This window comes from Papio anubis, chromosome 2 (assembly GCF_008728515.1).
Source record: "Papio anubis isolate 15944 chromosome 2, Panubis1.0, whole genome shotgun sequence".
NCBI lineage: Eukaryota > Metazoa > Chordata > Mammalia > Primates > Cercopithecidae > Papio > Papio anubis.
The window spans coordinates 20,631,717-20,652,536 of record NC_044977.1 but is presented as its reverse complement, the minus strand read 5'-3'; the positions used below and the strand labels follow the sequence as shown (position 1 = coordinate 20,652,536).

General features: G+C 36.1%; 1 protein-coding gene across 6 annotated transcripts in view; it reads right to left on the bottom strand.

The window, feature by feature from the left end:
- TFG (trafficking from ER to golgi regulator) overlaps nucleotides 1-20,820 on the bottom strand; it is a 37,405-nt gene that overhangs the window by 13,698 nt on the left and 2,887 nt on the right. For all 6 annotated transcript variants that reach the window (XM_009199212.3, XM_009199220.3, XM_009199216.3 and 3 more), the window contains exons 2-5: nucleotides 18,414-18,640; nucleotides 13,945-14,028; nucleotides 6,304-6,450; nucleotides 2,655-2,819 (exon numbers count right to left, since the gene is read on the bottom strand). In XM_009199212.3, the coding sequence (XP_009197476.1) occupies nucleotides 2,655-2,819; nucleotides 6,304-6,450; nucleotides 13,945-14,028; nucleotides 18,414-18,597 (580 nt within the window). In that variant the 5' untranslated portion in view covers nucleotides 18,598-18,640. The remainder of the gene's footprint in view (nucleotides 1-2,654; nucleotides 2,820-6,303; nucleotides 6,451-13,944; nucleotides 14,029-18,413; nucleotides 18,641-20,820) is intronic.

Genomic DNA, 20,820 nt, shown 5'->3' with positions numbered 1-20,820 from the left:
GTTCCATATAAGTACTTGCTATTATCAGCAGACTAATTTCTCTAAGGGCAAACCTCTATCTTCTACTCTGATATATCCCCAGAACTTACCACAGTATTAGGCACAGTTGACAGCTGACAGTCCAAGTATTAACAAGAACCTAAACTAGGATATAATAGTGGTAATGCAAGAGACTGATGATTGCCAGAATAAAATCGATGATGGTTTCTATCTACCACCATTTTACTTAAATTTATATCTATGTAGATAAATACATATACACATTCTTCCTATTAGCCTAAATATATATGTATTTGTTACTTTGGCTCTTTCCTCCCTTATATGTAATTTATGACAGTTAATGTTCATTCCATCTTTGTAATATTTTATCCCTCGTTCCCATTGCCACATTCATTATTGTAATAAGCCATATTTTTACCACATCACACCTGAAGAACTACAAAAGTATCCTGGCCATGTGTACAGTTTTTCCGACTATAATTCAACACACAAAGCTGTGAGAAAAATGGTCTTCAAATAATGTGAATCATAATAATATTATTCTACCTGGAATACAGTACATTTAAATCAAAATTTAAAAGTCTGACCTCATCAGATTTTCACACAATTTTATTTAGTGAGTAATTCCATGAAAGTCTCTAAGAAATACAAAATGAATACACCGTATACATTTCCAACTACTGATAAAGGCAAAGTAAATCCATCAGATAAACTCTCCCCCAGGTAACAACTAAAAACATGAACAAAAGAAACTATTTGAAATAACTGAAAGTCAATCAGAAACCAGAGTTTACCCCAATAAAACTAGAATGGGTAAGAATTAAAAGCGCTGACCTCTGCAGCTCCAATGGCAGAAAACCACAGTGTTAACCACCTCATGGCTGGACAAGCAGCTGAAGATTTAGGAGGAAAATCCCTGAAGTGAGGGTGCCACTGAAAGGGTAAGACCCAAAATCTAGGTATATATACTCTGCCCAAATCCGCAGCTGACTGTAGGGCTGGGAGAGCGGAGGAGGAGATCTCAAGAAGGCTCAGAGAAAAAGCAGCACCTGGAGCAAGCTGAAAGGACTGAGCATACATATCAGCGGCTATACACCATAGGGAGAAAGAAGGAGTAGTTTTGAGTATGTGAAAGTTATCAAAACCAAAATGAAGTCGTTAATGTTAAAAAATATAAAAAACTCTGATATGGCCATGAAGAGAGGATTCTTAGAAAAACTATCACAAAAGAGCTCAAAAACCACAAGCCTACACAAAGGCCATCACAACTTTGCAAAAATAAATAAATCAATACTTCTGTGACTGTGAGGACATCTGCCCAGAAACTGCCTGTCCAACCTCAGACTGGCATCACTCTTGCTAATGATCTTCGTAGCCAACAATAACTATTTCAAAACAATTACGTATTCTCCTCATTTTTTCCTTTAAAAACTTTTGTCTGACTTTACCTCACTGAATATGCACACAGTTTACTATGGCATGCATATTTTCAATGTAATGCTCTATTCCCAAATACCTTTTTCTTTTAGAGAGCCCTTTTCTGTTTGTTATTTATGTTGATAAAGTCCACACAAATGAACTCCCTGCCAGATCCTCAAAAGAATATAAAGAATCCCAAGTCACTACAACATATTAACCAGAATGTCTAGTTTTCGACCAAACACTATTAGACAGGCAAAGAAACAGAACAATGTGACCCGACGGGAGCTGGGGAGTGTGTGGGGGAGAGGAACCCGGTCAACAGAAACTGACTCCAAATGGGTCCAAGTGTTAGATGTTGCAGATAAACATTTTAAAGCAGCTATTCTAAATATTTTTAAAGAATCAAACATAAATACATTCAAACAATTAAAGGAAAATGTAGTCTTAATGAACGTCAAATAATCTCAACAGAAAAACAGAAACTATAAACACTCAATGGAAATTCTAGAACTGAAAGCACAATTAAATAATTCACTAGAAAGGTTCAACAGCGTATTAGAAATCACAGTGACCCTGAAGAGTTCAACAGAAATCACCCAACCTGAAGAACAGAGAGAAGACTGAAGAAAAACGAACCTTAACGACCCATGAGACAGTATCAAGCTCTCTAATGTGTTATTAGAATCCGAAAAGAGAAAAAGCAGCGGGAAAAAATACTGAAGAAATTATAACCAAAAGTTAAAAAGAATGAAACAATATAGGTACTGCTTTAAGGTTAAAAATTTGTTTATATACAAATCCACTCTATACTCAAGCAATTTAACCAGAAAATCTACATATAATTTTCAATTTCTCTAAGAGAAAAGACAAATCAAATATAATTCGAATACTGCAACTAATCAAATCATAAAATAGTTCAGATTTTTGCAAACTTTCTAAATTTTACTTTCAAAAATTTACTTGAACCCAACAGTGGTTATTCTTTAAGGGGGAGGGTGCTACTGTTAGGGAGAGGACATAAGAAAGTTTTCTGAGTATTGGAAATAATCTACATCTTAATCTAGTCAGTCTTTTACATAAGTGTACAAATATGTAAAAATTTGTTAAACAGAACACTTAAGACTTGTGCACTTCACCATATCCAAGTTATTCTTCAATTAAAGAAAGAACGAAAGGGAAGAAAGGAAAGATGAAGGAAAGGAAGGGTATAAAGGAGTTGGAAACTAACTTACCTGAAACCTGATCATCTGTTAAGCCAAACGCTGACATAACATTTTTATTGATTTCATCTTGGTTTTTTAAAGGATCAAAAGCAGACATACTTGCTGCCATAACCTGAGTAGACTGTTTTCCAGAAGAATCAGAAGCAGGCTTTTCTTCCCTACCATCCACAGTATCTGCAAGAAGAGAGGAATAAACAAAAACGTGTTTCCTTTTTATCTATACTCGGTAAGGCCTAAACGTACAAGATAGGGAAATAACGTATGTGTACAACAATAGTCTGGAATATTAAGTATGTCTGAATATAAGATTATAAATCATTTTACTTTCTTTATACTTTTTTGTATTTTTACTTCTAGTACCAGGGAGGAGAGGGCAAAAAGAAACAGAAGATTAACAACAGCTTTTCCAAAAAAGTTATTTACCTCCTTTCATAAGAAATATTAGATGAAAAAAATACAAGCTCCTGGATAAAGAGAAACATTTTACTGTTTTGGTTTTTTTTGGAGCCCAATGACCTATATCCTAGTATCAGATACCCACTGGGCACTCTGGAAATAACAATTATACGAACTAAGGCTTTATTTTATAAAAAGAAACTTAACTAAAGTTATAATCTCAAATTTAACATTTCATTTTTACTGTCTAGTGGTCCACTACTAAATTACATGGAAATCAAGCCAACCATAATTAATTCATAATCTTCCATAAATAGCACATTAAAAACATTTTTGAATTTGCTACCTTCTATTTTAATATGTATTACTTATTAAAATACTTATTCAAATGCTTACAGATAAAATGATGTATATGGGATCTGCATCAAAATAATACAGGAGGGGAGCCGGGTGCGATAGCTCATGTCTGTAATCTCGGCGGGAGGCCAAGGTGGGTAGATCACTTGAGGCCAGGAGCACAAGACCAGCCTAGCAAAACCCCATCTCTACCAAAAATACAAAAATTAGCCAGGCACAGTGATGCATGCCTGTAATCCCAGCTACTCAGGAGGCTGAGTCACAAGAATCACTTGAACCCAGGAGGAGAAGTTTGTAGTGAGCTGAGATCGTACCACTGCACTCCAGTCTGGGTAACAGGAGTGGTGGAAGTGTGTGTACCATAATTATATGATACCGTAAGTTGGTAACTGTTGAAATTGTATGTGGGTTTATGGGATTCATTATAATGTCTACTTTCGTATATACTTAAACTTTTCTATAATAAAATGTTTAAAACAACAACAACAAAAAACAAAATGTTAAATATTATAAGCAGGTTAAATTTAAAATCATGCTTTTCTTCTAAGGATACTAAGATATTCCACAGGCATTTATACTACTGTCTTTCGAAAGAAAGAGTTCAAGAATAACCTACATTTTACAAATAGGAATCCAAGTCCAAGATACAAAAGACATCAAAACAAACAAACAAAACACACGAACAAGTAAACAAAAGGACTGTTGTTAATCATTTACTCAATTAAGGAACAATGATTATCACTTTTGTTACCAAGTAAGTAAATGAACATCTGTTCTTAGATCACCCCTGTAATCAATACAAAATGTATCTTCTGAAAAAAACTAAGTGCTAAAGGAATATAAATACCCACAGCACACACTGGATGGCAGCTCATTCATTCCTAACATACCATTCCAGGCTACCCTAATATTTTCTAAGTTTTTGGAAAAGGAAAACCCCTAGAACTATTCCTTTAAAACACGTCTACCAGTTATCTACCTTCCCTACCAAGTTCCTTCCTCTGATCCCAAGAGCATACCACGTCACTCTTACAAATTGTTTCCCCTCACATCTCACTACCTATGCCTCTTTTCACTTATCACAAACTATAACAATCAGGAAACACACTATATGTCCTACTACTTGCTCCATTGGCTGCTGGAGATACTGCCAACAGGTCAATCTTCTATCTAAGGTAGTTTACACACCATTTGCCTCTTGGAGGAAAACAAGCATCCAAGAACCACTGTAATAGAGAGCTGAAGACCACAGGCAGCCACGTTTCTTGGTGAGGGTAATCCACAGGTTCTGAATAGCACTGATAGCTGAGTGGCAATTTCATTTTGTGGACTAGATTTCGGTTTCTGATGTAGGGCTTTTGTTTTTGTTTTTTAAAATTAGAACTATCTCTAAAAATAAAATGCAGATTGTATTATTCTTATATCATCTTATCATCAGATACGTCAGACAGGACACAATAACTAGAAGATGGCCACACAAGAAAACAACACATGGCATGACTTCCAAGATGCAGAGAAGAAACCAATTTTAACATCTTTTACGTTAACATAGGTAAAAAGCTAACAATAATATGTATAAAAATACAGAAACAAAGAATGAAGTATAAACAGTAGCAAGAAATAGGTGAGGAAAAAGTTTCACCTAAACCAACAAATTCATAAATCCATTCCTGAGAGTAGAATGTGGGCCACTGTAGCTAATTTCTGAACAGTACTGGCTATACTGGTTAAATTCTCATCTACATTTCTTAATATTTTGCAGATGGTTAAATCCCCTGAAATTATATGCAAATGTTGTGCCAGCATCTATGAATTCTTCTAGAAAAATTGTCCCATTATGTTCTGAAATAGAAGTGGAACTAGAAATCACCAATCAATCACCAAATATTTATTAACTATCTATCATTAACATAATTCCACATGATTATTAGAAGACAGGAAGAGAGAAATGATAGAAAATACGTCTTTATTTAAACTGTAACTAAAATAAACACAGAAAACAAAAACTCCCAAATTATTTAATGGCCAAAAACAGAATACATGCCATTTATCCACAAAAATTATCTTGTGTTAAGCCCTTTACATGCAGTCATCCAGACCAGACTTTTTTTTAATTACTATTTCACAATATGGACAGTTTTAAACATATGAAAATTATAAGCAAACAAAGAAGTTGTAAAAAATAATGAGTTTTCTTTAAATGCAACAGCTAAGAATCTTAAAAGAAGAAAGCAGTTTTTTAAGTCTACTTTCAAGTCATAACACATACTTAAATTTCAGTCCACATTTTAAAATACATTTGGTCCCAAAATTATGTCAGTTCCAAATGTCGATACTTCTTGCTTTATCTTAACACAAATAGTACATGTCATCTATAAAATGGGGGAAAAAAAGTTTTTCTTTAAATACTATTAAAAATTGTGTTTCAACTTTACAATGTACCATTTTTAATGAATATTACTAATCTAAGTGATTTTTAGTTGAAACTACTTCCAACACTATGTAATATTCATGAAATGATTTTCAATTCCCAAGGTTCATTACTTACCTATTATACTAAAAAGGGTTCATGTGTCAAGAGGATTTGAAAACTGACCTCTGTAATAAACCCAAAAGTCTAAGACTAGTTGTGAATGAATCACCCAGAAAACACTTTAAAAATGGGATTTCCAGTCCCTAAACTCCAGTAGGTCTATGATGAGATCCAGGAATTGGTATAATGAAACCTCCTAGTAATCCTGATGAACAGCAAGGTTTAGGAACACAGACATAAATACTAGTAAAGAGGCAGAGGAACAAGAGTGACACTGGGGGTGCCATCCTTCTCCTACTTAAAAAGAGTTTTTACAAACCTCCAAAAAGACGTAAGAACAATAAATCAGAATACAATGGATTCAGGGTTTACCATTTTCAGGAATACTGGTGGAAGGTCCAGGTTCTCCAGGTGGTTCCAAGCTATCCAATAAACGATTCACTTTATTTCGAAGTTCTATCAGTTCTCGACGGAGATATTTCACCTGACTTGATTCAAGGGGTCTTGGTTGGCCATTAACTGAAATAAAAACATTTATTTGCTTAAAATTAGAAGTTCATGAATAAGTATACTAATAATATGCAAGAAGGAAAAATAAATACAATTCCTTTAAAAAAACAAAAACAAGATATCGATGTAATGGAGTAACTTTTTTTAAAAAAAGGAATTCTCTATGGCTAATAACTTATTTTGGGAAAAAAGTCAAATGATTTGATGCCAGACCAAATGATTTTCAGTTGACTGAAAAAAATGAATTCCTTCATTCAGCAACAAACACTGTCAACACTCAGGTTATTTTTAAAAAGAAAAGAAAAAAAAGTGACACAAGGCTCTGATTGCAAACCCCAAGACAGGAGTTCGAAAATTAAACTAAAATGCTTTATGCATTGCCAGTATACATACATACAAACTCCTGAAGCACCTAATTAGAAAAGGCCATCTATGTGAAAATAAAAGTTCAGGGCAATTCTTTGTTAAATATGTTTCAAAATCAAACCACCAATTATAAGCTTTTAGAAGAAAACTCACCAGTAATTCACATACTCCCCGCATAGCTATGAAGTTCAATACAATCTCCTACCTACATCAATTAATTATTGGTTTTCACTTGGTATTACTGTTTTTTCTCCCATATTAGAGGAGAAAAATAGCTCCTAGCAGCCAGAAACTGGTCTGGTACAGTAAGATAGGCCTTAGTGTTGCTAGAGGCTGGCCTGGCACTCACAGGTAGGCTGTGGTGTTCTCCTGTTGAACATAAATATTTCAAAGAACACCAACGTCACAGAAGACTATCACTTGTGATAGATCAACAGTCCATAACCATGTCAAAACTCAGACAAAAACAAGAACGCTGACCACACCAGAAAAATGACCAAACAACCTTTTATCCTGGCTAATATGAGTGACTGCTACTGCTTTACCAACTACAGCTTTAGCCTCAAGAACCTTGCACTTACATGCCTAGTATGGCCTATAATCTGTTATTATCTACTTAGTGGGTTTAAGAGCACTAAGCTCCAAATTATATTCAATTAAAAGTTTAAATTAACTAAGTTTAAATTAACTAAGTTAATATTAGTTGTCAGCTTGATTAGATTGAGGAATGCCAAATGTTGGTAAAGTACTGTTTCCGGGTGTGTCTGTGAGGGTGTTACCAGAGGAGACTGACATTTGAATCAGTGAACCAGGAGAGGAAGACCCATCTTCAGTGTTGGTGGGCACCACCCGATCAGCTGCCAGTGCAGCTATGACAAAACAGGCAGAAGAAGAAAAGTTTGCTTGTTGGGTCTTTAGCTTGCTCTCCTTCCTATGCCAGATGCTTGCTTCCACTCCTCCTGCCCTTGGACATCAGACTCCAGGACAAGAGACTCCAGTTTTGGCCTTTGGACTCTAGGGCTTGTATTAGCAGCTTCTCAGGGGACTCTCAGGCCTTTGGCAACAGACAAAGGCTGCACTATCAGCTTCCCTGGTTTTCAAGCTTTTGGACTTGGACTGAGTCACTGAGTCACTGAGCCACTATTAGCATCAGCTTCTCTCTTTCCCCAGCTTGCAGATGGCCTATCATGGGACTTCACCTTGTGATCACCTTGCAATTCTCCCTAAAAAACCTCCCATGTATCTTATTGGTTCCATCCCTCTGGAGAACCCTAGTACACATAATAATGCATCTTCATTAGTGTGAATATAATTGGAAGACTTCAATGAACCATTTCAAGCACACAACAAGATAAACTTACTAAACACCCATCTTTGTTAAAGCTTTATATATATTTATATTTTTTTCAAGAAAGAGTCTTGCTCTGTCACCCAGGCTGTAGTGCAGTGGCCTGATCCCAGCTCACTGCAACCTCTGCCTCCTGGGTTCAGCAATTCTGCCTCAGCCTCCCAAGTAGCTGGGACTATAGGCGTGCACCACTACGCCCAGCTAATTTTTTTTTTTTTTTTTTTTTTGGTAGAGACAGTGTTTTGCCATGTTGGCCAGGCTGGTCTCGAACTCCTGAACTCATGATCTGCCCACCTCGGCCTCCCAAAGTGATGGGATTATAGGCGTGAGACACCACGCCTGGCCAAACCTTAATATTTTTTTCATCTTTGCTCCTAACCACTAAGAAATGAAACAGCATAGACATAATTAAATCTCCCAGAGTACCTTTCCTTAAAACCCATTCCCCTACTCGATTTTAAATAATTTTATGTTTCGCCCAAAACAATCTAGACTGTTAGATTTATTCCAACTATGTTTCGTTGTATATAATTGGTATGTTAGTTACATTTATAATCCTTTTATATTAGGTACACAGCAGTTGTTCTATGTAATAAATGCCCCCATATGAGGCAAAATAATTCCCTTTTGACCAGGCGTGGTGGCTCACGCCTGTAATCCCTGCACTTTGGGAGGCCGAGGTGGGTGGATCACGAGGTCAGGCGATCAAGACCATCCTGGCTAACATGGTGAAACCCCGTCTCTACTAATAATACAAAAAAAAAATTAGCCAGGCGTGGTGGCGGGCGCCTGTAGTCCCAGCGACTCTGGAGGCTGAGGCAGAATGGCGTGAACTCGGGAGGCGGAGCTTGCAGTGAGCTGAGATCGAGCCACTGCACTCCAGCCTGGGCGACAGTGAGAGGCTCCATCTCAAAAAAAAGAATTCCCTTTTATTCATAGTTTGCTATGACTTTTCAACATGATTGAGATACGAATGGCTTTTCTTTATCTAGAGATGATTCAGTTTTTCTCCTTTAATCTGTTATATAAAAAGTAGTGATTTTCTAATTTAAAGCAATCTTAGACTCCTTAGGTGAGCAATTTTGACAATGGTGTGTTTTAATAATCACTGATGAGTTTGATTTGTAAATATTACTTAATATTTTCTATCTATGATCATAAGTGACACTGGTCTTCATTTTCCCTGGCTGGTTTTCATGTTAATGTTATATTAATCCCACAAAATGAATAAGTGCATATTCCCTCTTTGCCTATGCTCTTGAATAGTTTGTATAATTTAGAATCATCTGTTCCTTAAGTATTTGGTATAACAGTTGGTCCAATTTCTTTAATGTTTATTGGGGCAATCAAATTTTCTATTTCTTGAAATAGTACATTAAATTTCCCTAAGAAATTGTACATGTCACCTGAGTTTTCAAATTTAAATAAAGGAATTCATGGTATATATAATATAAATTTTTAAAGTTTCTACTATAAACCTTTCATTTCTAACATTGCTTATCCGTGCCTTGTTTCTCCTTAACTAATCCTCATAAAGGTTTGCCAACGGCATCTTTTCAAAATTGTTGATCCTAACAATTCCGATTTCTAGTTCACATCTCCTCTTTATTATTTCCTTCTAAGTTATTTGAGCTTTGTCCTTCTGTAACTGTTTGAATACCTTGCTCAAAACTTTCCAATCCAGTTTACTAATGTAAGTATCTAAGGCTGTAAGTACTACTCTAAGTACAGCTTTAGCATTCTCTAAAAACTTGGTTACACAGAAGTCATTACCTACTTATTTCTAATTCCCATTATTATTTCTTCTTTGACTTATTTAAAACTGTATTTGTCTCCAAAAGTAGGGAAATTTGGGTTACATATTCTGTCCAATGTTCTCTAAAGAGGCCAGAGAATAGGACCTTTAAGATATCTATTCTCTGTTATATCTTGGAATTTTCTGGAAGACTTGATTTACAGTCAACTTCTATAATGCACTATGAGTACTCAAAAACAAACAAACAAACAAACAAAAAAATGTATTTCTCCCTAACTGCTAGATGTAGAAGACCAAGGCTGTTTGAGCCTGCTTGATTTATCAGCTCTTCCATAATTGTACATTTATTGATTTATCTTTGTTCTGTCAATTTTTCTTAGGGGAAAACATCTAAAGCTAACATGCATAAGTGTTCAGATTGTTATACAGTCACAGGAAATTATTCTTTTTATCATCATAGAGTGACTATTACTACTCAAGTTTTTATACAAGTCTATTCTGTTAATAACCAGCTTTCTTTGCATTTGTCTAGTCTGTTTTTCTAGCCCTTTACTTTCAAGCTTTGCATAATAATATTTTATGTCTCTTGGAAGTAGCATGGAACTGGATTTTTTTTTTAACTCCATTAAGAGATTATTTTAACTGATATAGGTAGTCAATTCTGTGTACTGTGATTAGTATTTTGTTCTATCTATTAAGCTTTCTATTTCTTTTATTCTGCCACCACTTTCTACTGAACTGAACAGGTACCCTTTTGTTTTCTTTTCTTCTCCTTTCCTGACAATGTCTAATTTTTCAATAATAACTCTTACATGTATATCATGCATACTTGCGCATTTGTAGTATGCAATTTAAAAAATCTAAAGTTAATTACAATCTTCCTCCCAAATAAGTCCTTAAAATATTTGTATTCCTATCATCCCTTCCTTTCTTACATATTATTGCCCAGTATTCTTGTCCCAAATTGTTTTTATTCCCTAAAACTATCAATTTTTTGTAACAATCAATGCTCATTAAAACGTACACATTAATTTCATTGGTGCTTCCCAATCCCCTGACAGCCCAAGATTTAAGAGTTAAGCTTCCTTGACTTTTCCTGTATCAAGGGAAAAGCTTTTCTAAAATACTGCTTTTGAAAGCTTACCCTACTGAGGGCCTAGGATCAAGCAACAGTTTATCTGCTCACATTGCTTCTTGCATCTTTCACCACCTTCTGAACTAAATTTCCTTCTTGATGAAGACCACTGTTAAAAATTACTTTAACAAGGGTCTGTGAGTGGTAAATTCTCAGTCTGTCAAAGTATTTTTACTTCTCCTCATTCATGAAATTTGGTGGAGTACAGGATGCTACTTTTCTAGTTATTTTTCTTAACTGTTTGCAACTGTGATACTACTGTATTTTAGCTTCTATTACTACTATGAAGAAGTCTACCAACAGTCTAATTGTTTCATATGTGATCAGTCTTATTCTCTCTGGCTTTTAAGGTAATCTCTCTGTCTTAGGCATTTTCCAGTTTCATGACAATATGTCCAGTGGGGATTTGCCTTTACTTATCCCTGCTCAAGGCTCCCTGTGCCTTCTGAATCTGAGGGTTTATATCTTTTATATAATTCTGAAAATTTCTTTAGTCATTACCTCAACATATTTCCACTCTCCCATTCTCTCCTTCTTGAAACTCTAAATGGAAATATTCTGGATGTTCTCATTTTCACCTTCTCTTTGCCTGTGTTTCTGTGCTTTACTCTGTAATTTATTTGGATTTCCTTTGCAGTTCACTAATTCTCTTTTTAGCTATGACTAATGTGTTTAACCTATTCACTTAGTGTTTAATTTCAATGATTATATTTCTCATTTCCAAGTTACTTTCTTTTTAAAATCTGTTTATTCTTTTTCCATAGCACAATAGCACCTTGCTCTTACATTCTCCTTTTTTTGTTTTTTATTTCCTGAGATGGTGTCTCACTCTGCCACCCAGGCTGGAGTGCAGCGGCGCGATCTCGGCTCACTCTCCGCCTCCTAGGTTCAAGCAATTCTCCTGCCTCAGCCTCTCAAGTAGCTGGGACTACAGGCGCACACCACCACAGCTGGCTAATTTTTTGTATTTCGGTAGAGACGGGGTTTCACTGTGTTGCCCAGGCCAGTCGCGAACTCCTGCGCTCAGGCAATCCGTCTGCCTTGGCCTCCCAAAGTGCTGGGATTACAGACATGAGTCACCATGCCTGGCCACTTTTATATTCTTATTCCTTCTTTTATGTCTTAAATAACTTTTAATTTTGTAGACTATCACATATTTTAACAAAAGTTCTTGAAAATCTAATCCTACTATTAGTTGTGTCCAGTGGTTCTTGCTTACATGACAGTTTCGTGTGTCTTACAGTTTTGTCTGTGAGAAACCTATGTGACCTGGATTGAGAATACACCCCTCAAGAGAGATTTTGGCCTTTCTTCTGAGATTTTTCTAAAATGGTAACATCTGGGTTTCGGAGTTACCAAACTACACGGATAGTTTAAATTTAAACCCAACTCACCTGAGGACCACAATTACGAATCCTCAAGGGACACTTCCCAAGCCCCTGATGGGCCAAAGTATAAGAGTCAAGCTTCCTTGACTTTTCCTGTATCAAGGCAGACTTTTCTAAAATACTGTTTTTGAAAGCATGGCCTACTGAGGGACTAGGACCAAGGGCCTACACCATGTAGACGCCAGATGGCAATTCCTTAAATTATGGAGGCTAAAATCTCTACTATCACCACCAAGAACACCCCAAGTTTCAGCTTTTGGTACATCAGGCTTTAGTTCCATCTATTTTTTGTTCCCTGGATATTTCCCTTACTTTTCTGGGCAAGATGAATTACGGAATTCAAAAAATACATTTGTAAGTCTGTCTAGCAGATCCTGTTTAAAGTTAGGGTCTTCAGATTATCTAATCTGCTTTATGCCTAGTCAATAGTTAAGTATTTTACATTCAATACTGTAAAAAGATACCTTTATTTTAAATAATTTTAAACAGTTTTTGTTATTTAACATTTAAATTCTGATTATTCATATTCATTCTTCCTAGATGGAGATGAAATAGATACAAATTAAATCAGTAGACCATGATTGTATTTCATACTGAACTTTTAAGATTCATGCAACAAAATTTAAAAAAATGAAATGCTAAACAAAACAACCGGAAAAAGTGTACACATTTTATTTTTCACATAATCACACTAACGTTTAACTCTGTAATCTTTTCTATCTTGTCCCTTAAAGTTCTGCCTTGCATATCTATCAAGATCTAAAAGAAAAAATCTAAAAGATTAAAATTAGTCTTGCATTGGTTTTTATCAGAACTATTTTTAATCTTTAAGTACTCCTTGGGAAATACTGTCTAAAGCAAGGGTCCCCAACCCAGTGCTGCTCTGTGGCCTGTTAGGAACCAAACCGGGCCAGGCTGCACAGTAGGAGGTAAGTGGTGGGCTCCGCCTCCTGTCAGTTCAGTAGTGGCATTAGATTCACATACGAGTGTGAACCCTATTGCAAACTGCACATGTGAAGTGGAAGAGTTTCATCCCGAAACCTTCTCCCGCTGACCTCCCCCCCACCCCGTCCATAGAACTGTCTTACACAAAACCAGTTTCCAGTGCAAAAAGGTTGGAGACTACTGGTTTCAAGTATCAGACTTACATGTTAAGCCCTGAGAATAAGTAACAACATACTGTAATGTGAGAGAAGATAATTACAATTCAAAAATTCTAATACAGCTAAATTAAAACTATAATACTGTACCAGGGATAACTAAGTTATACCTGATTTCAAAAAAATAACATACTTAACACTCTGTTTTTACTGAATTAAACTTCCATCATTTGCTTAAAACATACATAGCCATAAGCTTCAAGTAACCTAAAATAACTACCTGGACACAAATAAATGTAATAATATTTGAATCAGTTATTGCTTACCTGAGTCTTTAAAAGGAAAAAAGCCAAACATCTTTAAAATACAATGAATAAAACAGTAAATTTATTAGAAAGTTTACTACTCACCAAATAATGTCAGTTTCAGTATCCTACTACACTGAATTGCAAAGGAAAGGTCAGAACTATCAAAAATTGTTATAAGATCTCCATCTGGAATTTAAAAAAAAGTTTCAGATTTGTATAAGCAGTAAACTAGTAAAAATTAAAAATCCAAAATGTAGATTGTAGAACATAGTTGAACTCTCCCATAAAACCCTTAAACTTTAAAGGTTTGTCTAGCAAAAACGCATTTGTTCAAAAACACACTAAATCAGTTTTGCTTATTACTCTTACGGCAAGGTATTTACACATATCCACATGAAAAAATATAGCTAAAGTTAACGCATTAAGTGCCTTAATATTTACTAGTCACTAGGAGGAGATTCATTGACAGCAATATCATAAATTGTTGGTTTAGACTGAAATCTTTTCATTCCAAAAAATTTACGTATTTTACCAAGAAATAAAAAAGTTTCCCAAAGTTCAAATCTTAATCATAGGTACAGTAAAACACTACTGTTGCAAAACTGCTTTAATGAATGGATAGTAAATTCTTTCAGGTCACTGACCATTTTGATACTAAGATGAAAACAATCAACTCTTCCTAGAAAAATATTTATATATTCAAAACAATGCATATTTATGACCATGAAGTCCCCCAGATCTCAAGGATAAAGAATGCTATAATTAGCATACCAACTGTATGTGTCAAAAGCTTTCAAAGGGCTAAGGGAAAAATATGTTCTCTCAAGAAAGCAAGAATAAAAAAGCAGCCAGAGACAAGGAGTTCATCAGGGGCCTCTGCAGGGTGTCTTCACAAACAGTTGGGTGGGGAGGAGTTCTGTCCTGGGGAGGCCACAAGACTACTTCTGGGATGCTCTGCTGCACCTATTTTTAACACGAATTAGGTGGATTTATTTTGGACAAAGATGACAAAACTGAGAATTGTATAACTGTTTTTAGCTCCTTATAGCCAGACCCACTTCCCGTAACATACCTGTTTAATGTTCAACTTTCATAAACACATTTTTAAAAGAAAATAAAGTATGTATGTAAAAAAAGAAAACTTCCTGTTACTTTTTTTCTTTTCTGAATCCTACAACAGAAACAGAGTTATCTCTGATGGCAGGAACTTCACCTAAGCCATCCCTCCACTCTACTAACAGAATCTAAGGGAGACAAATCAAAACAATCAAAAACTTTTTGGCCAAGTGTGGTGGCTCACACCTGTAATCCCAGCAGTTTGGGAGGCTGAGGTGGGCAGATCACCTGTGGTCAGGAGTTCGAGACCAGCCTGGCCAACATGGAGAAACCCCATCTCTACTAAAATTACAAAAATCAGCTCAGTGCGGTGGCGTGTGCCTGTAATTCCAGCTACTTGGGAGGCCAAGGCAGGAGAATCACTTGAACCTGGGAGGTGGAGGTTGCAGTGAGCCAAGATCACGCCACCGTACTCCAGCCTGAGCGACAGAGCAAGACTCTGTCTCAAAAAAAAAAAAAAAAAAAAAAATCATGAAATACAAAGTTGTAACTAAATGTGGAAGACAAATTACAACTCAAGCTAAGGGTCCACTAACTGTGACCAAGGGGCAAAATCCCTGTGTTATTACAGGTCTGTGAATGAAAAATGGTTTTTACATTGCAAAAAAAGATAAGACAGAGGCCTTATGTGACCCACAAAGCTACAATAGTTATTATCTCTGATCTATTAAAGTTTCCTGACCTTAGACCTAAACAAAAACAAGGTAGTTAAGAGAAAGCCAATCAATGAGGTCAATTTGAGATAAACGCAAAGCATCTTCAAGTGAAAAAAGGCAGTTAAAGGCCAGGCACACTGACTCATGCCTGTCATCTCAGCACTTTGGCAGGCAAGGCAGGAGGATTGCTTGAGCCCAGGAGTTCAGGACCAGCCTGGGCAACACAGTGAGAGCCCCATTTTGATAAACATGAAGAAGCGGCTTGCAGTGGCACATGCCTGCAGTCCCACCTACATGGGAGGCTGAGCTGCAAGGACTGCTTGAGCCCAGCAGTTCAAGGCTTCAACGAGCCATGATCACACCATTGCACTTCAGCTTAGGAGACAGAGCAAGACACTGTCTCAAGACAAAAAAATTAAAAATAAATAAAAATAAAAAATTTAAAAAAGAGTTAAGGAAGTACTAGCCAGAGCAATTAAGCAAGAGAAAAAAATAAAGGGTATCCAAATTGGAAAGGAAGAAGTCAAACTTTCCCTGTTTGCAGATGACATAATATTATATACACAAAAACCTAAAAACTCTACCAAAACCCTTAGAACCAATAAATGAATTCAATAAAGTTGTCGGAAACAAAATAAATACACAAAAATAAGTAGCGTTTCTATACAAATACAAAAAATAAAAATAAAAAATGCAATCCCATTAACCATAGCTACAAAAATTTTTAAATATCGAGGAAGAAGTTTAACGAAGATGAAAAACCTCTACAAAAAAAAACGCTGATGAAAGAAACTGAAGAGCTGACATATGTAATGACATCCCATGCTTATAGATTAGAAGAATATCATTAAAATGACAAAACTACTCAAAGCAATTTACAGATTCAATTCAATCCCTATCAAACCACCAATAAAATTATTCACAAAAATTTAAAAACAAATCATAAAACTTGTACAGAACTACATAAAACCCCAGACAGTCAAAGCAATACTAAGCAAAGAACAAAGCTGAAGGTGTCACACTTACTGACCTCAAAATACACTACAAAGCTGTAGTAAGCACGGACTGGCATAAAAATGGACCCACAGAACAACAGAACTGACATAAAAACAGACCCATTGACCAAGAGAACACATAGATCAACGGAACACATAGAACAACGAAACAGAATAGAGAACCTGGAAATTAATCCATGTTATCTATGGTCAACTGACTTTTGACAAAACCACCAAGACCACTCATTAGGAAAAGGATAACCTCTTTAATAGGTCGGGAAAAGATTTCAAGAATAAGACCTCAAAAGTGCAGTCAATAAAAGCAAAAATAAATACGATTATCTCAAACTGGAAAGCTTTTCTGCACAGCAAAGGAAACAAGAGAGTGAAAAGAGAACTTACAGAACAGGAGGAAATACAACTACACATCTGACAGAGGATGAATATTCAGAATATACAAGGAACTCAAACATCTCAACAGCTAAAAAACAAACAATCCAATTTTAAAATTGGCAAATGATCTGAACAGACATTTCTCAAAGAAAGACATAGAAATGGTCAATAAATATATGAAAAAATGCTCAACATCACAAATCATTAGGGAAATGCACACATATCAGGAAAATGAAGACCACAATGAGGTTCACCCCAGTTAGGATGGTTATTATCAAAAAGACAAATAACAAATGCTGGCAAGAACGAAGAGAAAAGGGAACTCTTATATATTATTGGTAGGAATGTAAACAGTACAGCCACTATGGAGAACAGTATGAAGGTTCCTCAAAAAACTATAAATACAACTATTTATAGTTGTATTTATAGTTTTTTATAGTTTTATGGAAAAACCTATTTCCATAAAGAGAATTTTGTCAACAAATGTGTCTGGGAACACTGCATACTACAAACTTCTGAAAACGTATATAAACGTATTATAATCTGAAAACTTCTAAAGAAACACTTTTGTCTTTGCTTAAACCAGCTTTCCCATACTTAGTTGACCATGAAAGCCTTTTTCATTCCATGCATACTAAAACCTTTCATTTTGGGAAATAAGAATAGAAAAAAATTTTTTTTTCAGGCTAAAAGAAACCAGAATTATATGGACAAAAGGAGAAAACAATGCTTGTAAAAATGTATGTGAAAATGTTCTAACACTTAAAATTCCCTTCTAATAAACCACTTAGCAATTTTTTTTTTTTTGAGACAAAGTCTTGCTCCATCACCCAGGCTGGAGTGCAGTTGAGCGATCTCAGCTCAATGCAAGCTCCGCCTCCCAGGTTCAAGTAATTCTCTGCCTCAGCCACCCAAGTAGTTGGGATTACAGGTGCATGCCACCACGCCCGGCTAATTTTTGGCATTTTTAGTAGAGACAGGGTTTCACCATGTTGGCCATGCTGATCTCGAACTCCTGACCTCAAATGATCCGCCTACCTCAGTTTGCCAAAGTGCTGGGATTACAGCATGAGCCACTGTGCTCAGCCCCACTTAGATATTTTTAACTGATAAGAGAATTATAGTAACTATATGAACATCGCATTCAATACAAGAAAGGGCTCAACCACCATGAAGGAGAGGACGGGAAAGAGTCCAATAAAAATGGGCAAAATAACACATACAATACACTTAAGACTTTAAGGTCAGGCATGGCAGTTCATGCCTATAATCCCAGCACTTTGGGGAGGCCGAGGCAGGATTGCTTGAGCCCAGGAGTTTGAGGTGACACTCCAGCCTGGGCAACAGAGGCTCTGTCTCTTTAAAAAAAAAAAAAAAGGACTTTAAAAAATAGCTTTAAAAACACTCTTACCTTCATCTTTATACTTTATTGTTACTTCATCATTACTCAGAAGTTTTCCTCTGAAAACTCGTTGCATCATTAGCACTAATTCATCATAAGTAATATCTTCATTATGAATAGGAATTCGCCGAATATCCTCCCCAAGTTGAGCTTTGATGATTAGCTTCCCGCTCAGATCCAACTGTCCGTTCATGGTGGACTCCAGGATGTTCTATATATACAACTCTAGAGAAAGACTGATAAAAATCGTTTTGATAACTAAACAACAAAACATATCTTAAAAATTGAGAGCAATGCTACTATTAGATGCTAAGAAACTCCGGCCTCCAAAAGATTCATTATCCCCATGTTACAATATTTATGTTAAAATGGTCTGGAGGCAACATTATTTTACTTTAGGGGTAATAAAATAAGCTTTTATGTCTACTATAATTTTTTCTCATATTTAACTGTTCATCTGACATTACCATTTAGATTTTTCTTACTATATCTAAAAATAAATTCCTGATCTCCCATCTAAAACTGCCTCTCCTATAGGCCTCTTTATCCTACTTCTTTGAGTTGTATAAGACAAAAAAAACCTTGGTTGATCTCTTTCACTCAAACCTTACATCCAAACTGTCAACAAAATATGGTTGCCACTACCTTTAAAATAACTCTGGGGTCCAACCACTTCAGCACCTTCACTGCTATCAACTTGACTCAAGCCACCATCATCGCTTGCCTAAACGACTAGAAAAGACTCCTAACCAGTCTGCCTGCTTTTTACCTTTGCCCACTTTTAATCTAGTCTCACCATCACAGTTAACGCTGTTAAGTAAAACCTAGCATCATTCTGTTCAAAACCTTCCAATGCATTCTCATCTCAAAAAGCAAGACCTATAAAATCATCTGGCCTCTGGTCCCTGGCCAAGTATTTAACTTCATTTCCTACCTCTGTTCTTCACTCACCCCTGCTATACCCATACTTCACGTTTTCCCTTTGTCTTGAAACTTTCTGATACCCCTCATATGATTCAGATTCCTTATCAATTGTGAACTGAGAGAGGTCTTTCCTAACCATCTAATTTAAAATGGCTCCCCTGTCATTATCTTCTTATCCTGCTTTATTTTTCTTCAAAGCACTTAACACCACCAGACATCAAAAATTTGTAACTTTTTATTGTCTTTTCCACTTGATGGCAGGAAGTAAACAATTATGTTTTCTGTATTCCCAGAGCCTACAACAGTGCCTGGCAGACAATAGTCATCCAACAGCTGTTAAATAAAGGGAAAAATAACTACTGGCTTTAAAACTCTATTATCCTATGAACTGTAAATGCTAACTCTGAAGACAGAGTTATGTGTGAATACTCAAATAGAGCCTCAAGTTTTTCTAAGAAAGATCTCATGAGTATGTCTTTAATTTCCTCTCTACGTGGGGGAACTGAAGGAGAAAGGACAAATTAGTAACACCCATCTGAACTGTTTAAAGACTGTCCACTACTGTGCTGCATACTCCCTAACTCTCCCACCTGGGTGGGTGTGTACGAATGGACTGTATACTTTATTAAATAAGACAGTGTCAAACAACTAGCCACTAAACACTAATTCGTTACAGAATTTTCCCTTAGGTTTTCTTTTAATCTTTGATTTTATTCAATATGACTATCCTGTAATGACTCTATTTTTATTTATTTATTTCTTTTTTTTGAGATGGAGTCTCACTCTGTCACCAGATTGGAGTGCAGTGGCACACTATTAGCTCACTGCAGCTTCCGCCTCCTGGGTTGAAGGGATTCTCGTGTCTCAGCCTCCTGAGTGGCTGGGACTACAGGCATGTGCCACCACGCCCAGCTAATTTTTGTTTTTTTCAGTAGAGATGGGGTTGCACCATGTTGGTCAGGCTGCTCTCGAACTCTTGACCTCAAGAGATCCACACACCTTGGCCTCCCAAAGTGCTGGGATTACAGGCGTTAGCCACCAAGTCCAGCCATGACTGTGTAATTTTAAATTCAAAATAATGTTGAAGGTCTCTAGCAAGTTAAATAGTTGCTAGATAATAAGGGAGGATATACTTATCAAATAATGGGTTAATATCTCTTCTTCTCAAGGCCAAGATGTTCCTGAATGTTATCTATAAACGCTGAACATTTCCTAAGCATCAACTCCTTCCTCCTCCTGCCCCAAGAAAATGATCTGAGACATTTAAAGGTGTCCAAAAACTCCTACTGGCCACATTCTAGTTTCAACTTCCCGCCTTACTACTAGCAGCTTTCTGCTTCCTCTTCTTAAATCTGTTATTTCATTAACACCACACTTCTCTGCAATTATTGTTTATTCTTTCGGGGTATGTGAAAGCACTCACCTACTCCCCCAGCATATCAACCCTTCAAGTACTTGAAAAAAGTTTCCATGAATCCTATTATATGAATAT